We start from the raw sequence: 20359 nt of genomic DNA, 5'->3' as shown, positions 1-20359 counted from the left end.
CAGGTGCCATACAGAATATTGTGCCATACAGCACACCAGGAAATAAAAGGGACACCGAGATGCCTAAAACACCTTTGGTTGCCACCCTTGGTTGGGGCTGGAGCCACTTCAACCTCCCCACCACTTCTGACAGACAACATTTGCTTATCATAGAAACATGTCTGTCCATTTCAAAGCGTAACAACTACAGAAAAGGATAAAGAAACTTTAAATGCTTTTCAACTTTATTCTTACTGGGAGGGTAGTGGCATCCTGACATGTCACATCATCCAATGAAAACTGGCAGGGACTGTATCAGGCTCCTGTATCACCCAGCATTTATCATATTAAGTGTTGCAGTAATCTTTGCTTGGCTGTAGTGCTTTCTTCAGCCTGCAGACGTGGTATTCCCAATTCCAGGTACTTTTGCTGGGGCAAGACCAGAGTAATCAGCGCTAACAGAAAGGGAAAGTAACCAGATGTGAAGCACTGCGACCATATGGTGAGCAACATGTCAGGCTGGTACTGCACAGCGTTTGTACAACCCAGTCAAAAACAGGTATTGCAAATGGATGTGGAAAATTATAATAGTTAAAAATATGATCAAGTGCTTTGGGTACACTTCCCTGAAAAGAGAACATCTGTTCAGGAATAAACGTAACTGCTTCAAAAAAGAAGAAAATAAAATGTACCTAGTGATCCTGAACTCAACTTCTCCATTGGATAAATATATTTGAAATAGTTGTACAGTTCACAGTGGCATAAAGTTCTCTGATTGCTTGAGTGCTTGAAAATATCTCATCAGTAAAAAAATACCAGAGCTGGGGGAGGAAAACCCTCTCTCTGAATTCTGTACATGGGCAAATGCACAGGTTTTGGCAGACATCAGGTCAGTGGATCCATGGGAAACCAGCAGCATTGCAGGACTGCAGATCACAAGTCAGGGGATGGAGGATAAGAGGAATAGTAAGGCCCATTTTCCTGCAATGAGAACAGAATAAATAGTTGAACGAAAGCCTCCTCCAACACACCTTGGTAGAATGGATGATAATACAGATGTAAACAGGTGCTCCTAACTGCTTTTTCTGTGAATACAGTGACCACCACAATTCAACCAGAACAGGATTGTACTGGTAATCAGTTTTAAACTGGTTTTAAACACAAAATACAGGTTAAAATTCATACAAAACTGCAATGCAAGGAAACTGCAAATGCTAGGATAGCCAGTCATTCCCTTCAAGACAAAGTTATCTATGCAGCCCTGCAGCTGTGCCTGCTATTTTGTAGTTAAGAGGACATCCTCATTAGGTTGATTTGAATGGTGCAAGCCATATGCATTCCACCATTTGTACAGAGACCTGAGAGGAGGATGAACCCACACAATGAATGGCAAGGCATCCTACTACAGTTCCATTTTCCATTGTTTATTTTTTATTTTATTTTTTTTTTCCCTTGACACATGGGACAGGAAAACAGAAGACAGCTTTTTTTGCAGTAGGTGTAAAGTATACAGCACATATATGACATGAATTTTATCTTCTGCACAGGCTCTTAGCATGTTATGTTACAGTTCTTGGCTGAAGAAAGCTAGTCTGCCTCCTACACACGTAGGAGGCTGCACTATTGAGAATAGAGTCTACTTCTTGACCCTTCCTAGGACAAATAGTGAAAAAAAAAATCTAAGAAAATCGTTAATCACTGAAGAAACTAGGCTTTCCAGGAACCCTCTCTTTATTCTACACATTCTTAATATAGAGAGGTCAACCCCTTTGCAGGTTTTGCAGAGCAGAACGGGAGATACACAGTAACTACACTTGGGAACACAGACAGACAGGTGCCACATGAAATCACTTACCCTGGCGTCATACTCAAGGACAAAAGGGGGAAGATCAATCTGTTCTGGGGGTATGGCTGTGAATAACTGCTGAAGGCTTTCCACATAGTGGATTTTGTCCTTTAGCCCTGAGACTGTAAAGGTTGTGAAAAACCATGCCGAGACCTGAAAATAAACCCCAACAAAAACTAATTGAGATGGTGCTGTTTCAAAACCTTCAGGTTGAACAAAATATTCCAAATCTGGCTTGAATTACACTTGAAGCATTGATACCATTGCAATAACACAAGGTGGTCAGGAAGTATACACCAATGAGGGCTAGCAAGCTTTAGAGCTTTAAAGCTAATGCTATCTGACTCCATGCTAGCTCCTTCTCCTCCCCAGCTGCCAGCTTAAGGTCCTCTCTTTCTACTGTAGAATAGTGACAGCTATTCTACTTTTGTCTTAAAAAAAAATACAATCTATGTAGCAACATGTTTTCACTTCAGGTTCGGGTTTAGCATTTTCAGAATATGATCTATCTGACTCTATATCTGACAGAAGCAATTTCAACTTATTCTACAAGATTTTACTGGAAGTATGTGTACCTCTGTGTCTGGATGTAAATGGGATAAGGATTTTTTTTTTTTGCAAAGGCCAGTAAAACATCATCTTCTGAAAGTTGTTAAATACTGCTGTTTAGATTGACGCTGCAAACTTTTGCTTTTAAACCTGCATTGTCCAAACTTGAGCACTATATTACTTATTCTATCAGCCTAGATAAGAAATGAAGGGAAAAGGAAAAAAAAACAAAAAACTCCAGGAAGCAGAGGCTGCTGTTCTGCAGGTCACAAATGCTCATACTGAGGGGAGAGGAGAGGGGTCAAGGGCCTATGGTAGGTGGCATGCAGGTCACTGAATTTTTCCAAACTTCAGGTAAAATTCAGTTGGGTTTCTGCTAATAGAAGCTGAACTTCTGGAAAATAAAAATCAAGTAAAATACCTTTTGCTAACAATCTATATATTAACATGGTAGCTAGGAGGGAAAGAATTAATTTTATTTCCAGCTTCAGATATTAATATCGTTGCACAGAAGTTATTGAATGCACACAGAAACCTGGCTGAAAAGTTGTTGCTACTGGATGAAGAAATTCTTGAGACATTCCAAGCTGGGAGACCATACAGAAGAGTAACAGTGGTCAGGAAAAGAGCATCATTCTCAACTCCATATAATCAGAGACAAGGACAACTTAGTCATCCTCCAGAGGAGGAGACTGAGTCCGATGCAGTATTGCTCTGAAAGTTCTGGAAAGTAAAGCTCTGGATGAGCATGGCAGTGAGAAAGAAAGACTAAATGTTTATCTGCCAACACCTAAAGTATTTTTTTCTTTTCTACTATATACCTCACCTTCGAACGAAATGTTGGGTGGACAAAATACAGTGCCTTCAAATTCCTCTTGTACCTGATTTAAAGAAAGAAAAAAACGTCTTAAAATTGACTTCTAATCAAGCTTACCTAGACAACAGAACTGTCAAAATATAGATCATTTTGTTTAAGTGCCTGCGATGCAATTTTACAAAGCTAGATCTCATAAGGGGGCCTTTGGGAAAGCTGGGAAAGGACTATCAGGGAGTGTAGTAATAGGACAAGGGGGAATTGTTTTAAACTAAAACAGGACACATTTAGATTAGATATTTGGAAGAAATTATTTCCTATGAGGGTGGTGAGGCACTGGAACAGGTTGCCCAGAGAAGCTTCCATCCCTGGACATTTTCAAAGGCCAGGTTGGATGGAGCTTGGAGCAACCTGAACTAGTGCTAGGTGTCCCTGTCCATGGCAGGGGGGGTGGAACTGGATGAGATTTAAGGTCCCTTCCAACCCAAACCATTCTATGATTCTGTGAGTAGGAAAGATGACAGATATCCCTTCTTTTTGCCTTTGTTACTTACTTAGGTCTTTGTCCTAGTACAATGAATAAATGGAAAACTGGATAAAAGGAATGACAAACACTTGCACAGCACACAGGGGTTCTTCCCCTATTGACACTCACTTGGCATCAACAACATCATAGAGTTTCTTCAAGAAATTAGAGTCTAGTTGATTGTAATCATTTGTGAGCGTATGGAAATACACTAGGACATATTCCTTCACTGCAATATGATCCATAACGTGGATGAAATACAGAAGAGCCTGAGATGGAAAGAAGTGAAATTTATATACGCAAGGAACTCTTTCACAGTTGCATTATATTTTAATATGCTTTCTTTAATTCATTCAAATATCAGGAATCATGAAGCTGGGTGGCATTCCGTTTCAGCTACAAAAGCAAGGTGAACACTCCAACTCTTGAACTTGACTGTAATCACTTGGATGTCTTTTTTTGTCTAACTGACTTCACAGAGAAAGGTTTGCTGTTTGCATGAAAAACTCACTTAACTTGCTACATTTCACTTTCCATATCTTCTAGTTACAGAAGCAGAGCAAGTCTTACTTTCTGAGAAGAAAACCAACAATTTTCTCTGAAAACAGTCCACTTCCTCCTCCAGAAAAGCCACCCCAAGACATACAAAGCATGCGGGGGAATATGTTTTGATCTGTCTATGAAAATATTTTTTATTTAGTCTCTTAAGTCTTCTACAGATAATACTTTTAGAATTAACACTGACGTACTCTTATAATTGGGCTTTCACAACCTGAACATTCACATTCAACCTACACAACTCTAGTATTGCAAAGTCTTACCTTTTCCATGTCTATCAATGTTACAGGGATATTCCTTCCAACCACTACCATCACTGTGCGACCAAAGTTATCCACACCTACAAGAGAAAGAAAAATAAGACTCAGAACAGTCATGTCAGGTTTCAGAGCTGGTCCTTTTTAAACCAGGGAGAACCAGCCACAACTCAGAACCTCCCTACTGCTGTTGCTAAACTAACCACAGAACATTACTTTTTCTTTGTTTAAACTGCCATTCACACTAAGTTCATTCTTCCTCTGAGGCTACTACTGGTTGCATTCTACAGGCAAATTCAGAATATGTATATATCCTCAGACTGTTAAAGAGGAGCTGTTGGGGAGCTTACCACACAGTCTTTCAAAGTCAGTCAAGAAAGAACCTGAAAATACCAGATTTACTACAGAGGTGCTGCCTAGTTCCTGGCCAGGTTTCTAACTAGATGACATGATGTATTGTACTCAAATTCCACAGAAAATATCGTATTTTTATTTTGTATTTTTACTTTAAGACGGGGTCATCGCCATAGCGAGAGTCATCAGTGCCCTAAACTTACCTGTCTGGTACAAGGCTTTAAGGGAAGCAATATCAGAGAGGTCTTCAGCTCTTGCTTGACATAGCCAGCGATTATAACTAGAAAGTGAAAAACATCTGGTCAGATCTAATCCCCTTTGGGCATTAGAAGCCTAAAGAAGGATAAAACTAGCACTTTGTCACTGATCTCTCTTTAATGTGGGTTTCTGATCAACAGAGCTACTTTCAAATTGATGAAGAAGTATTAAAATAAACATTCAAGCGACTTCCCTAGTGATTTTTACTGGGGCACTGAATATGCACCACCTAGTAACTATCGGTGGCATTGCATTTGGGCTGAAAACATCTCAAAGATTTTTCCACTGAAACACCTCCATGTCAGCATTTAAAAAACAAGAGATTTCTTAAAAAAGTCCATAGGTTGAACCTTACTACTCAGCAACCAGCATCACATACGTATTTTATTTCTTAAATGGTGAAGAATTGAGTGCCTCATCTGAGTAAAGAGGGCAAATAACACATCTTAAAGATTCCCTAGCATCAGACTGGCTTCTTGCAAAGTGGTTATGCACATTAAGGCTAATGGCAAAAAAGAAAGAAAAAAAAAGAGGGAAGAAGCGTCACCATCCTTTTTTTTTTTTTTTTTTTTTTTTTAAATCTTTCTAAAAAACTACCTGCTAGTTGCCCAGAGCCTCAGGAGCAAGCAGGCAGTACTAAAAGCCAGTGTGATCCCACCACAGAAAGTGATGATTAAACAGTGACACCTTGTGGCAAAGGCATAAACCAGCTGGCCCGATGCACTGGGCGTGCTAGAGGATTCATCAATTGCTTCCCTTCTATTGCTCATTCCCTTCAGGCTAGAGAAGCCACCACTGAGATTCAGGGGGACATCAGACCTTATGGATAACTAAGTCATCGTGAGAGCCGGTCCTCTGAACAGCTAGCTAACCCAAAACATTCACACAGGCAAGGAAATTCTCACTTCCTCTGATGCTGTTTTTGCAGTGCTGCCTCTGACAACTGTCCCTGAAGGATGAGGCGTCTCTGTTTGTCAACGTCTCCCTCCATGCGGGCAAAAGCATGGGAACCAATGAAAGACAAGTCTGCCTCCAACCCCTCTTCATCTGAAGCATCTGCAGTAGAAACAAAGGTAGCATAAAACGTTCAAGCTGCGTACGAAACAGCAGTGCTGCTGCTGAACTGCTAAATATCTCTGTGAGCCAACTCATTCATCACGCTACACACACAAAAACCACAGTGTACCATGATTATAGCATGCAACTGAGAAATACACACTCTCTTAAAGCATTGTTTTGTCTGGAAAATAACTGGGTAAGTCCTAGTTATCACCTTGTAACACACAGAAAATGGTTAATTCTCCCAGGGGGATTGCACAATAAGGTCTAGAGAGAGTGACTTGGGGCTTCCAGTTGTCCTAGTTGTTTTAAGAGGAAAAGTTAGCATGCGGAGGGACACATGCTGCAGTTTTATTCAGCTTAGAGGCTGTGCTGTAGAAAGGGCTCACTTCTTCCTTTTACATTGACTCTGCTGAAACAGATGCTGTAGAAGAGTGATAACCTGAGTTTGGGTATCTACTACACGGCTGTGCAATGGGGTATGAGAGCACAGGCTTACTTGCTGGCAACCATAACAGAATGCTTCACTGAACTTTATATCATAAAGGAATATTGTTAGGGCTTCTAGTACTGCCTCCCTGGGCAATTTGGATGATAGGAACTGAATTTTCCAACTTCAGTATGACATGCTATAGCAACAATGGAACAGGAGTGCAGGATTCCACTCTACCCATTTGCTCCTATCTATGCCCATTTACACGCTGTATTGTTTTGCCATCCACCTCTCACCATTTCAACCCTGAAAATTAGGCAACCTCTTTATAATCTGTCTTCTTTCACTGAGCTTTTGACAGCCATTTCCCAAACGCTGACCTCTGGATTGATCTAGCTCCTCTACTTTTTAAAAGAGTTTTTGCTAATTTTCATTAAGCACCTACCAGTTTGATGCATGTACTGGAGCAACAGAATCTGGCCTGGCTAGAAACAGCATTTTAATGAGTAACCTATGACGGTCCAGTAACAATAATGCCTTTTTCAGCCAAGGGCTGGTACGATTCTGAATGGGAAAAGAAGCTCCTAACCAGCTCAGGAGAAAATTTGCAAAGGGAAAGGACTCCATCACCCCTCCCCCCCAAAAATAAAAAGACAGAACGACAGCTTTACCACATCCTCTAACCACTCTCCACTTTGAGACAGAAAGCAGAAGTTACTGCTGTCGAACACACAAAGCTAATGAGGCAACTTGACAATTCTTTTCATTACAGCCTGCCTTCCCCAACCACCTCACCCCAGATACCTCTTTGCTCACCGTGTATTTTTTTTTCTGTTTTTTTTTTTGCTTACTTTCACACAGAGATCCTTATTCCAAAATTGAGATAAGAACTCACCATCTGGAACACCTGGCTTCTCAGTAATTCTGATCTGCCGCTCGGGTACTACAGGCTCCCCTTCCGCATTACCAATATCTGCAGGGAGGTAAGGCAAGGATTGTATCTCTTCTTCCAATGATCTTGGAAAATACAGAGGCAGCAACTTCTGGTAAGTGGCCTATAAATAAGAAAAATGCGTGAAGGTCTATCACGCATCCTTGCTCTTCAGATACGTAACACCTACCCTTGTAGCAGGTATCTTCTCTGAGGTTTGGAGGCAACGTGCTACTTTCCTTGATGGCTTACATTGGGCTGCTATTTGGCAATAAAAGCAGATAGCCTTTATCAAGGTTAATTTTTTTATTTTGGTGCCACATTGGCAAGTAACCCAGAGAAGATTCTGCTTTAAATTTCATGAACTCAGGTGGACTGAAGATACTTCAGCATTATAATGAAGTTACAATACATGTAGATGACAGACTTCAGCAAAGGTTGCTTAGATGAAAATGGATCACTACACAGATCACCTCGAGTGATCTGCCTAGAAAAAAGAATAAACAAGAAACAACCAAGAGAAACCTTCCTCACACGTAGGAAAACAGTGAAAATCTTTACTAAACATTGTAATACTTCATCACATGTTCCCTCCAGCAGATGAGTAGTTTTAGAACCCCTATTAAGTAATTTCATTTAGTCATCCAGATGTGACAGAATCTGAACAGTGTGGGTATTCTGCACAGGAGCAGCTATTAATAAGTCCAGCATCTAAGAGATGTTGTCCTAGTTTTGGCTAGGATAAAATAATTTTTCTTCCTAGTAGCTGGTATGGTGCCATGTTTTGGATTTAGGAGGAGAACAGCGTTGATAACACACTGATGTTTTAATTGTTGCAGAGCAGTGCTTGCACTGAGTTGAGGACTTTTCAGCTCTTCCTGCTGCCCTGCCAGTGAGGAGGCTGGGGGTGCACAAGGGGCTGGGAGGGGGCAGAACCAGGACAGCTGACCCCAAATGGCCAAAGGGATATCCCTTAGCACGGGGCATTGTGCTCAACAATAAAACTGAGAGGAGTTGGCTGGGGGAGTAGGGCTGCTGCTCGGGATCTGGCTGGGCATCGATCAGCTAGTGTTCAGCAACTGCATTGTGCATCGCTTGGCTTTGGGTATTTTTATCATCATTTTCTCTTTCTTTTCTGTCCTGTTAAGCTGTCTGCATCTCAACCCACGAGATTTTACCTTTTTCCCCTCCATCCCTGCCATGCCACTGGTGGCAGGGGAGGAGTGAGTGAATGGCTGTGTGGCACTTAGTTGCCTGCTGGATTAAGCCACAACAGTCCTTTACATGGGTCATGTGTACACCTTGAGCACAGTGTTCAGTGCCATTAATCAGCAACTGTTAAACTGGTACAGTGTTCATAACAATTGTGTTTTAACATGCTCTGGGCAGATCTGTCATTATCTCAACCCTCTGTGCCCCATATTGGGTGCCAAAAGGACTGTTGTGCTTTTACCTGACAGGCAGTTAAGCACCACACAGATGTCTGCTCACTCCCCCTCAGTGGAACAGGGGAGAGAATCAGGAAAAAAATAATAATAAAAGAAGTGAAAAATCAAGGGTTGAGATAAAGACAGTGCAACTGAAAAGTCCTTGACTCAGTGCAAGCACTGCTCTGCGACAACTAGAATACAGGTGCATTATCAGCATTATTCCCACCCTAAATCCAAAACACAGAAACCATAACAGCTACTAGGAAGAAAAATAACTCTATTCCAGCCAAAAACAGGACTGAAACTGTTAGCACTTATCTGAAAACAGATCATTAAACATCAAGCTTGTTACTTCAGCAATGTTTAAGGTCTTTATATGTGAATGGAAATCAGGGCAATCTTTTAAAAGCAGAAGACCAAACCTTGTATAAAGAGCAAGTCTTGCGTGAAAAAGTCCTGTCTATCTGGTAGAATGCATCCAGCACAACTGCATGCTCTAACCTCTAATACTGACTCCTGTTTACGGCTCAGGAACATGGAAGCCAGAAATGGAAAGGCTGTAAACAAATCTGTGGTGACTGCTCAAAGTGTGCTGGGAAAAAGCACTGGAAAAGATACTGTGCTGATAAGAGACAGAAATAAGCTGTGCAACTGAAAGTCTAAGTGAGACAGGATGATTTGTTAGGGAGAATGTGAGTCCCAGTCTACAGTGCAGGGGTTAATACTGCTGCTGAGATCAAACATGTCCATGAATTTTGATGGAAGGAACATCAAAGAGATACCTCTTCGAGCTCAGAGACTGCAAACACAACCTTCTCCAGAGTCTCCCCGTGAATCTCCAGGAACCTTCGAACTGTGCCTGCAAGGAAGAAGAGTAAATGTAAGTTAGCAAAATAGGAGAAGAAATTTACACATGGCTACAAGCACAGAAATCAACTGAGTGCAGAACAGAGAAAGACATCTCTCTCCTTGCACCAAACAGCTCCACAGGCAGTACACAAGCATGGATTAAGTGGTGGTTTAACATGATATGGGTTTTTGGGCATATTGGAAATTCCATCTCCATTCTCTCCTGCTTCTCTCTTTACAGATGGGTAAAAAATGAAAAAGTCTCTCTGGGATTTTAGCTTACTAGGCACACCTCAATTTATAGAATGTGATCTTAGTGCCCTGTGAAAAAAAATCAAGCCAAAGCCCTCCTTTACCAAGTCTCTGCAAGTTGTCAAAAATGGACTATTCCTAGAACAAGTCGCAAGCCACACAAAAACTCAGGGGTCAGCTATGCAAAAGCAGCATATAGAAATCATAAATGTAAGTAATGAGAGAATTTATTCCCTCTACTAATTCTTGGACTTACATTGCAGCTAAAGGCCCTCATCTGTAATCTTGACAGATGCCAGGATCTTCAAGTGCTTTTCTATCAACATTACTAAGGGAGAAAATGTCCTAACAAATACATTGGCCTAGCAACATTTTTATCAGGTAGCATATAGCCCTACACAGACAACAACAAAGCAATAAAGGAAAGAAGTAACAACGGGTCGGTAGAAAAAAATCTCTTCAAAAACTTCCTGTACAGAAATTCACGTGTAACCGGGTTGATCCACAACACTACTTTACAGGACAAACACAGTTCTGCAGTTCCACAGCAAGCATTTTTCTGAACCTGTGTAAGCAGATATTTTCACAAGTCTTAACTCAGGCAGATGGCAGAGAAACCAGAGAAACAGACAAATCGGTTTCTTCAAGTGCCAGCACCTCTGCTAAGCAAAGGGTGAGATTTCTTTAGTCAGCTTGCACAGCAAGAGGAAAAGCCTGCAACAACATCCCTATTGTGTGGGAGTACCATACAGGGAAGTCCAGGGAATGGATGGTGGTGGAAAGCAGACACAAAGAACAGGACAATGGGAATGAAAAGTTAAAAGAGGAAAAGGAAAAAAAAAACAAACAAGGCAAATACACTTTACGTTTGGCTATGCTGACAACACTGAAATAGCAGCTGAAATTCACCCTGTTGCTTGAGGTCCATCTACAGTCATTCACAATTAAGGCCTCATCCTTGTTATTCTGAACACTTTTCTAATATCAGCAAACTCTCACCTTACTCTTCAGCATCTTTTTCCAGGTCATTAAAAAAAGTATCAAACACTAGGTTCCAACACAGCATCCAACCCATGGATGCTTCCTGATGACCTCTCGGAGAAAGGTCTTTTGTTTTTATCCTCCATTTCACATTTATCCATGCAAAGCCTGCTTCTTTATGGCCTCCTGCAACACATTACAGCCCCCTAAAAAAAACTTTCCCCGTATCAATAGCAGTCTGCCAGAGGTAAGCAATCTGTTGCATATTGCCATCCAGTTTACTTCACTTTCCAACATAAACTTACGCAGTGCTATGTGGGTTGCATCCTCCAAGGGGTAGCATCTTTTCAGAGAGTTAATGACACAAAATCCTACAGAGCACATTGCCTGTTCCCTGAAATCCAGAAACAGAGAAGTAAATGAACACAAACATAACTTGAAATCAGGTGGGAGCAAACTTTTGCCAGTACAGTAGGTAACACCAGTACTTTTCTCCTGTTTCTGTGGAGCAGTAATCCTCTTTCAGGTTTGTGCAGAAGGATGCTTTCCTGGCAAGATGCATTAATAAGCAGGGAAGGAAAGAACCAGTCATGATTCCATGTTGTTTTTCTTTCTTGTGTTTGTTCTCAGGTTTCTCTTTCTACCTCAACTACCTCATTTCTGCAATTTCTCATATTCTGAATGAAGTTCTTACCTCCAGCTCCCTGTAATCCTTTCAAAATACTTTTCTTCCTGTATAGGAATGACAACAAGGGAAAGGAGGGGAAGAAAAGGTGCTCTTTATTGTAAGTATTATGTTCCTTCACTTGTTCTGCCATTTGTTTTGTCAGTGGTCCAGACACGGACTGAAATGGCTTACTTGATCCTACATACGATTAGACAACCACTGGCAAGGAATGATATATAGCTAAACAGCAAGAAGAGAAGCATGCCACATTATTAAAAGTAAAGTAAAGGTGGTGCCAATAGTCAGAGGAGTTTGAACAAGCTCAGAGCTTGTAATTTCAGACAGTCATTCCACAGGTGTCAAAAATCACTCTAGAGAGCAGGAGGACTAAAAGCCACTCAGAAATCAGCAAGCAGAATTATCAACTTTTTTTTTTTTTTCATTATTAGAGGTTCCAATCCAGACCTGGCTTTGCTTGCCACTTCTGAGGCAGAAAAAAAAAAAAAAGCAAAACCAAGAACTGGTATATACTAGAAGACTTAGCTATAATCTGGATTGTGAAACAGTTACTACTGCACTAAATCACAGAAATCAGACTTGGAAGAATTATCTTCCCTACCCTGTGTACTTGTGAAGTAAATTTTCTGACATTGTTCTGGTTCAACTATTTTTTGCCAACTACTATTACAACAGCCCTCATGGGAGAACAGAATTCAGGAAAGAATACAGAAAAACAGAAACCATAAAGATAAAAAAAAAAATGTTAGCTAAGAGGAAGTAGAAGACACTACGGATGAAAGAGGAAAAACTACAGACCCATCTGCAGTAACTGTTGATTTAGAAATAACCTTGCACCCTGACTCAGAATTGTGGCTACTGTATGAGGGCTGAGAGGTCAAATACATGAACTGATGCAGCAGTCTGATCTGACTGGGTATGTCCACGTGGCTGCACAGAGACACCTGAAACTGCTGCTTGACCAAGCTCTTTTAAAGATTTTTGCAGCATGGAGTCTGGCAGAATTATTAACGATGCTTCTGAGCATGTCTGAATGCTGCACAGCTCTAGCTACGCTGTTCCAGGACTTGAACCCGCTCAGCTCTCTCACCGTATTTTATTTAAACTGCAACACAGGTCAGAAGATGTGAGGTATACCGTAAACACAGCAACACTCTTATGTTCTGATCCAAATCCAATAGATGTGAGATGATATTCACGGCCATTTGGCCTCCTGTAGGAGAAGGGATGTGCCATGCAAGCCTTACGTAAGGCGCTGGCTGCTTACTTTGCGAGCTGCAGGACGTTGCGGTAACAGCTGTACAGAGAACTCTCAGCTGCTGTGCGATACCGGCTCTTGTATTTGGGTCCCACTGTGTGAATGATGAAGCGTGCAGCCAAATTAAATCCTTTGGTGAGTTTAGCCTCCCCTGTCCTGCACCCTGGAAAAAAAAAAACAAACACTAGGATTTGCACAAATGCCATAGGGTCAAAAGTATTCACGCCCTTGACTTCCTCCTGAGTCAGGTAATTTGACTTCATCCGTAAAAGTCAGCATTTTGGGTATCAAATATTAAGGATAGCACCTTCTCTCTCACAGCAACTGCTTAATACCACCTAGTCATGTTGAAGAGGTGAAGGCCGTGCTAATTCCTCTCAGTTTTAAAAGCTACACGTATGAAGGCAAACCACAAATTGTTAGAAATGCTGCCTTAATTGCAGTGCTTACTATGTTACAGACAGAGCCAAAGGGAGAAACGTGTTAACAACATGCAGAACACCGATACACCAATATGCTATACAACCACCAATAAAAAGTCCTTCTGAATTTATCAGCTTGGCTTTGGGAAACTGCTTTTTGGATAAAAGGTCTGCAAAGCTCCTTATCAAACTCACCAATTGCTGGCAAACGTATATGAAATGGGAAGACCGAGCACATGTTTCATCTACACTCCCTGAGCCAAGTAACATTCATTGCTTTGCAAATTTCTTGGTGTCCATAAGGCGTAAGGATGATTTTCAAGGAGATCATACCTTTCTTGACAGACCAGATGTCTAGTCCGAAGGCAATGAAGTTTGCACACCACATTTAATTGTTCCATTCCCAGCACCCTCCAGTTACATACTCTAGGATTATTTACTGCATAGTCTTTAACTCGCTTTGATTAGCACTGCTCTTTGGCTATCCCCTGCAAGTTCCTCCTGTTTAATTTCTGCATTTCTTTGCAAGTTTTCTGCATTCTGTTAGAACCCTCTGTGACATCTGTAAGCCTCTCGACTGCCTGCCCTTTGTCAATACATTTTGGATTAAAAAAAAAATCCAAATATCCAGCAACAGCTATTGTGTTTGAAGTCTGTTTCCTCCAGGTACCTTTCCTGGAGGAAAAAAGTCTGCTAACTCTCCCCTTCTTCACCTAAATCACTTCACAAGAAATGAACTCCACTGCAGTTCTGAACAGCTGAAGAAGTACTTTCAGTCTCTCTTTCCCAGCCCTCAAGGAGGAATATTTCTCATCTTCTTCCCTCTGCTTGTGCAGCTGCAGAGAGCCACTTAAGCTTTCTAATCTAGCTGAAAACTAATCTTTTCACCAGATCAGCTTGCAACCTGATCTTATAGGTTGCTAATGCCCATGAAAAGAAATTCTGCGTGAACAAGTGGCTGGGCCCACCCTGCTGGCAGCAGCACTGCTGCAGCTTGGTTCAAGTCGATTATGAAGCTTCACACTGAATAGAAATGTTCACTTTCTCTCCTACTCCACTGAATTTGTTGTGGTGCTCAGACAGGCTGCTTCACAGCATACATGAAAGCATGTGTTATGGCAGGAAATATTCCAGGTTGAGAATCTTACTCAAGACTTCAGGCATGCCTTTTTAACGGCGTCAACATATTGCCTTTAAGCCAACACCTTGTAAACTTCTTGATCCCATAAATCACGTTATTTTCTATAGAAGTCGACCTTCTTTATTCTGAAATAAGCAGAAAGAACACAACGGCATACTAAAACTGAGCATAGACTTTGAACTATTGCACATCCTCTAAAATGCCTCAACTGCAAAGAACATATCTAGGTAAGCTGAAGATAGGAAAATCAGAAGCTAAAGCCCAAACATTTAATATATCAGATATCAAGCTATTATTTTCTCCTATGAAGACAGGCTGAGAGCTGGGCTTGTTCACCCCAGAGAAGAGAAGGCTCCCTGGAGACTTTATGGCAGCCTTCCAGTACCTAAAGCGGGCCTACAGGAATGCTGGAAAGGGACTCCTTGTCAGGGGGTGTAGTGATAGGACAATGGGGAATGGCTTTAAACTAGAAGAGGGTAGATTTAGATTAGATATAAGGAAGAAATTCTTTACGGTGAGTTTGATGAGGCCCTGGAACCAGTTGCCCAGAGAAGCTGTGGATGCCCCATCCCTGGAGGTGTTCAAGGCTGGGTTGGATGGGGCTTGGAGCAACCTGGATTAGAGGAAAGTTTCCCTGCTCATGGCAGGGGGGTTGGAACTGGATGAGCTTTAATGTTTCTTACAAGTCAAACCATTCTGTGATTCTGTGATTTGAATGGATCAAGGAGGAAGACTAAAGTCACACAAACTCAGAAGAGCAAGCAAAGGCCTGTAACAAAAATTGTCCGAAGTATTTTCTCTTGTGGAAAAGAATTAAGAGAGTTTGACTGAGGTATAACTGTGAGCTCTGTAGGGAAACTAATACATTCAGACAACCAGATGCAGAATCAGTAATTTCTAACCACACGTGCATCACACTTTGTACTTCCCAATGCTTTCTGTGTACAGATCTCTACAAAATTTGCTAAACTAAATTAAGCAGTAAGAATTATTCCCATTTTAAGACACAGAGTCAGGTGGTCTAGTACAGTGACTTGTACAAGGTCAAGGTCTGTGGCAGAAATGGAACTGAAGTTGAGGTCTTATTATTTTAATCTGGTGATAAAAAATCCCTCCCTTTACTCCCTGTAGTATTTCTGTGTTAATCAAAACTACACTGTTCCCAGGAGCACAGACGTTAGCTGAGCCTTAAAGAAAGCACAATTCTTCTAAAGATCAGCATGTCACATGCTTTAGGATCATGTTTTTTCTTTCAGTCTATGAAACACGGAAATATATGGAGCAGTAGAAGTAACTTGACTGAAAAATCAGCACTCCACACGATCTACAGGTTTAGACCCAAGATCATACATTTTTAATTCTCACCAAGAACTTTCTCCCACATGAAGAAAAATTAAAAATTAAATTGGAAAGAGCACAAAAAGGAGGCTGAGGTGACAGAAGTACGATAAACCAGTTTCTTAACTAGGCTTTGTTTCTGCTACTGTGAAACTCATTAATAGTGCACAAAAGCTGAAGCTGTAACCCAGTTTCTTCCCCCACACAACACGCCAGTAGAGCATCAGAGAAGTATTGATTTCTGACACGGTCTTGTCACAAGACTAAAGGGAAACTATCACAAGGAGTCACGCATCTGCAGATTACATCAAAGACATCAGTGTCACCACAGGGGTGGAGGATGTAAACTGCACATAGCTCAGGATGGCAAAAGAGAATTTAAGAAGCTCAGCCCAACTTTTACAGAGAACTTCCTACAGAGCTGACAGATCTTGAACGTTAAGGATTCAAAATGTCCCTCTTCCCACCCCACAATGCACTGAAAGAACTCCTCGGTTTATTTTTAGAGAAGTGAGTATACGTACCAGGGTCCTAACTATTCCATAACATCTGCTGTATTTTAACAGTTGTTTCTATTCTAAGGATGCACATGGACTTTTCCCTCTACTACGCAATGGTTAGCCTTCCTCCTGTCTTACTTCCAGCTTACTCACAAAAGGCAAGCTGAATGAGTTGAATAGGATTTCATAAAACTAAGCATGCCTATTCTACTGCAGTTCAAGCTACTGAAAGCCTGCATTGGAAATATAATGCTCCTTCTATCAATTTTGTTACAGCATGATACAGGAGATAGAGCTGTTACCAAAGAGGGTGATCAGTACTACTCAGGAATCAGTTCTCAAAATTCAGCTTCAGGGTGATCAGGTCTCAAAATTCAGCTCAGTACCATGTGGGAAATCTTAATTTTAACTGCAAGCTGTATCAGACTTTTGTATGACCTTGGATAACTATAAACTCGTGCTTCCTCACACACAATAAAAAAGACACTTATTTTCATCTAACAGGCATTAAGAATAAAGCTGAATGTTTAGAAGTCTCGTTATCAGCAATATAACAGGCTAACAAAGAATCCAGCTAATGCAAACCTCACCAAAAGCGGAGGAAATGTACGTCAATCTAGCCTCCCCTCTTTATTTCACCTTAACACCAGACATGGGAGAGAAAAAAAGAAAAAGCTACATCTTGATTTTGGCTCATGCTTTGTACTATGCAAGGACAGCAGATTTCAATATGAAAAATGTCTCCAGCTACTTACCCTTGAGCTTCTGGAGTTCATCCCTCAGGTCAGGCCCAGCATGCATGAAAACACTTTCAGATACTGGATTCTTATCGGTGAGAGACTCATTACTGGTATTTACTATGGCTGTGCAGTTCAGTAATGCTACGTCTCCTTTCCTGAGGAAACAAGGAAAGTTTATTGCAGGTTAAACATCAGATTAAGCAGGATATTCTCAAATAAATGCTGACAAGTGAGGAAATGATGGATTAAAGCATTAACAATATCCCAGTTCCCACATAGTGTAGTGTACCCTGACGTGCTCACCGTGCAGAATCATCCTATGTCTCCAACTGATAGAGACAGATTGCTTGCAGCCCCTCATTTCCTTGAAAACTCTCAGCCTCAAGTCATTTAGAGGTGCACGTAGATAATGCAGTGTTTTCATTTTATATAGGGTGGTTTAGTTAGCAGAACATGTGAAGCAGCACAGTATAACACATTAAAAAAATATGTATTCTCTCATATCTTAGTGATAAGATGATACTGCAGGCATACCATCCAGGGCACCTTACTGCTGCTGCTGCTATTCCTCAGACCATCAAAGATCTCAAGCAACACTGTGGCCAGTCAAATTTTCATTACTTTTGTTCTGGAATTGTGAACCCACAATTTGATCGTGTTCAGTCTGCTGCTCGAGGATCAGACACGCAGCAGATAAACACAGCAGAGATACATGCGAGAAGATGGAACAGCAGAACTCTGACCTGCTTTTTGTCACAGCAGCTGTCATTAGGGATTTTGGAATCAAACAGCATAGGAAGGGAAATAACAATTCCCAAGCACAGGGAGAGATTCAAGTGACAGTTCAAATCACTCACATTTATTTTACCCAAACACAGCTCACAGGAGATGTTTAACCTTTTACTTTTCTTTTTTTTTTTCATCATGTTCAGCAAAACCATGAACAATCCTATTTCCCACACATATGAACCAGGAAAGATGTTCAGGCTGATCCCTTAATTAGCCCTCCCAGTAAATCTGTTGATTCTAGGACTCTATAACAGCATTTCATCATTCTAAATCCTCCTCTCTTCATACTGATTAACAGAGTTACTCACCTAGAGAGTAGGTTTGAATATCTGAGATACAGGCAAGAAAAACTGATGGAGTAAGTTCACCTCAGCACACTGTACTTATCAATAGATTTTGGTAGAAAAACATGGAGTGGTTGTTTGAGGCAGTCAGATCCTGCAGGAAATGGAGAGGTGATGACAAAGGCACTGGAACCACGTTGAACTTACCATAATATTATTTTTTCGTTGATGTCCTTCCTGTATGGAAAGGGTGATCTAACATCGACTTGAGCTTTTTCAACCGGGTTTGGGTGAGAATCCAGCTGCTTAGCCTCATAGACATCAGTCCAGCCTGGCAGAGTATCGATATCCACAAATTTGGAAGGTGCACCCAAGGGATCCATGGAATGGAAAGAACGGCTTCTTTTTTTCCTTGTTAACTTGTCACACTCCAGTTCTCAATGGAGTCTTCTGGGTGCTTTAAAGGAAGAAAATCAAACCAGGTCACAGCTGTTTAGAGAACGTAATTCCCATGGAGCCATCAGACCTTTCACAAGGCTACAATGCAATCACAGGCAACAGAAAAACAGATTTATTTCCAACTCAACCTCTTTCTCCAGTTTTGTCATCTCTATGACAAAGGACAATGAAAATGCTCATAGAATAGTGGTAGTAGGACAAGTTTTCTCCTATAGGGCAAGAAAAAAACACCTTCCCTATTAACTTGGTCCAACTGACTTGTGGGCTTTTATTTTGAAAGTGCTGAAAGCAAGCTCCCAAGCGCAGAAAGGACCTTAGCCTTTCTGAAAAGCAGTATTTCTTTCCATAAAGGAAAAGCAAGTTTGCAGTAGGGTGCCTATGATCTATTCCTTCAGATATTTTGGCCTAGCCCTGGGTCATGCTTAAAAACAAACAATGCAAAAGAAAACAAGCGTCTGTTCTCCCCCCAAAAAAAGCCCCTATCCCAGTGGTACAACTTCGTTGTACACCTGTATCGCAGCACCATGCACTGAACTGCAAGTCCAATGAGTTCTGTAGCACTGCAAATAAGGCCCTGTTTTTACAGTCGTGCACTTCCAAAACCTTTTCTCCCAAATGGATTTAGGCGGAAAAAACAAGCAGAGGTAAACCTGAATGCTTGCCAACGAACTTCAAACCCTGAAGAAGCGGACTGAACTCTGACATCCAAGCTGTTTTATCAAAAGGCCAAAATAGCACTGGTGTTCGATCAAAATTTGAGCTTCCCAAAGCGTGCATTTCACTTGCCAGTACAGACCAGCACGTAGGCTACATTTCCACCCCCTAACACTGAACCATACTGGGGAATTAAACTGGCACCAATAGGCCCACATACATAGCTTCGTTTTGCTACATGCACACTTATTTTAACCTTTTTCACAGCTTTGTCAATAACGGTTTTTGTCAAAAACGGCAATTCCAAAACCTGAGGTATATTTGCTAGCTAGGAAACAAACCAACCCCGCCAAAAACCCCAGCTGATGGTCAATCAAGGCAGACGCTACGACAACGCTGGCCATAAGAGCATATAAATAAGATTTTTGGCCTGATGACTGGGAAAAAGGAGATGAACAAAAACCGGTAGGATTCGTTAGCCCAGCTCATGATTCTGCACTAGATCAGAGCCCACCCCGTGAGGTGCAGACAAAGGTAGGGGCCTCGGCAGGGCGGCGAGAAGAAGAGGCAGCAGGGAAGGAGGCGCACCACAGCTCCTCCTGGAATATTTCCACCCAAATTTTGTAGCCTGGGGACGGAGGCGGCGTTCCGGCACGGCTCAGAGGGCTGACATACTGCAGAGCCAGCCGAGGAACCCAGCACGGGGGCGGACATTTTACACAGCCCCGTGTCCCCCCCCACCCGCAGGGGCTGCAGCCCCGCACCCCCGGGACGCGGGCACAGCACCCCACAGGGGCGGCTCTCTCTCCCTCCCTCCCTGGACACGTTTCAGCACACTTCTGGCCGCAAGAAGCCATCCACCACCCCTACACACATCCAAAACCCCTCTCCCCACGCCCCCACTCACAGGCCTGAGGGTCCCGCTGGGCGCCGCTGCGGCGGCATCACCCCGGAACGGGGCGGGCATCACCACCACCCCTTTCACCACCCTTTCCGTTTCCTTCAGCTCCGCC

The 20359-nt window shown here is 41.9% G+C and overlaps 1 protein-coding gene across 1 annotated transcript; it reads right to left on the bottom strand.

Moving 5' to 3' along the window:
* Positions 1–197: 197 nt before the first annotated feature.
* Positions 198–20345, bottom strand: GDAP2 (ganglioside induced differentiation associated protein 2). Its single transcript, XM_032194008.1, has 14 exons — positions 20254–20345; positions 18441–18690; positions 17176–17315; positions 13029–13182; positions 11382–11470; positions 9777–9853; positions 7529–7688; positions 6047–6197; positions 5087–5163; positions 4536–4612; positions 3844–3983; positions 3201–3255; positions 1835–1978; positions 198–960 (listed from the first exon to the last, which is right to left on the bottom strand). Exons 2-14 carry the CDS (start codon positions 18614–18616, stop codon positions 913–915), a joined length of 1488 nt encoding a protein of 495 aa, XP_032049899.1. The 5' UTR covers positions 18617–18690; positions 20254–20345; the 3' UTR covers positions 198–912.
* Between the last annotated feature and the right edge of the window lie 14 nt (positions 20346–20359).

This window comes from Aythya fuligula, chromosome 1 (genome assembly GCF_009819795.1).
Source record: "Aythya fuligula isolate bAytFul2 chromosome 1, bAytFul2.pri, whole genome shotgun sequence".
Classification (NCBI taxonomy): domain Eukaryota; kingdom Metazoa; phylum Chordata; class Aves; order Anseriformes; family Anatidae; genus Aythya; species Aythya fuligula.
This window is presented reverse-complemented; position numbering and strand designations above follow the sequence as displayed.

Excerpts from the sequence above, each read along its gene's own strand:
- GDAP2 (XM_032194008.1), bottom strand. The coding sequence starts at position 18,616 with ATGGATCCCTTGGGTGCACCTTCCAAATTTGTGGATATCGATACTCTG. Across the intron at positions 17,316-18,440 it reads AACGAAAAAATAATATTATG|GAAAGGAGACGTAGCATTAC; the intron begins GTAAGTTCAACG and ends TTGTTTCCTCAG. Across the intron at positions 1,979-3,200 it reads ACCCAACATTTCGTTCGAAG|GTCTCGGCATGGTTTTTCAC; the intron begins GTGAGGTATATA and ends GTTTATTTTCAG.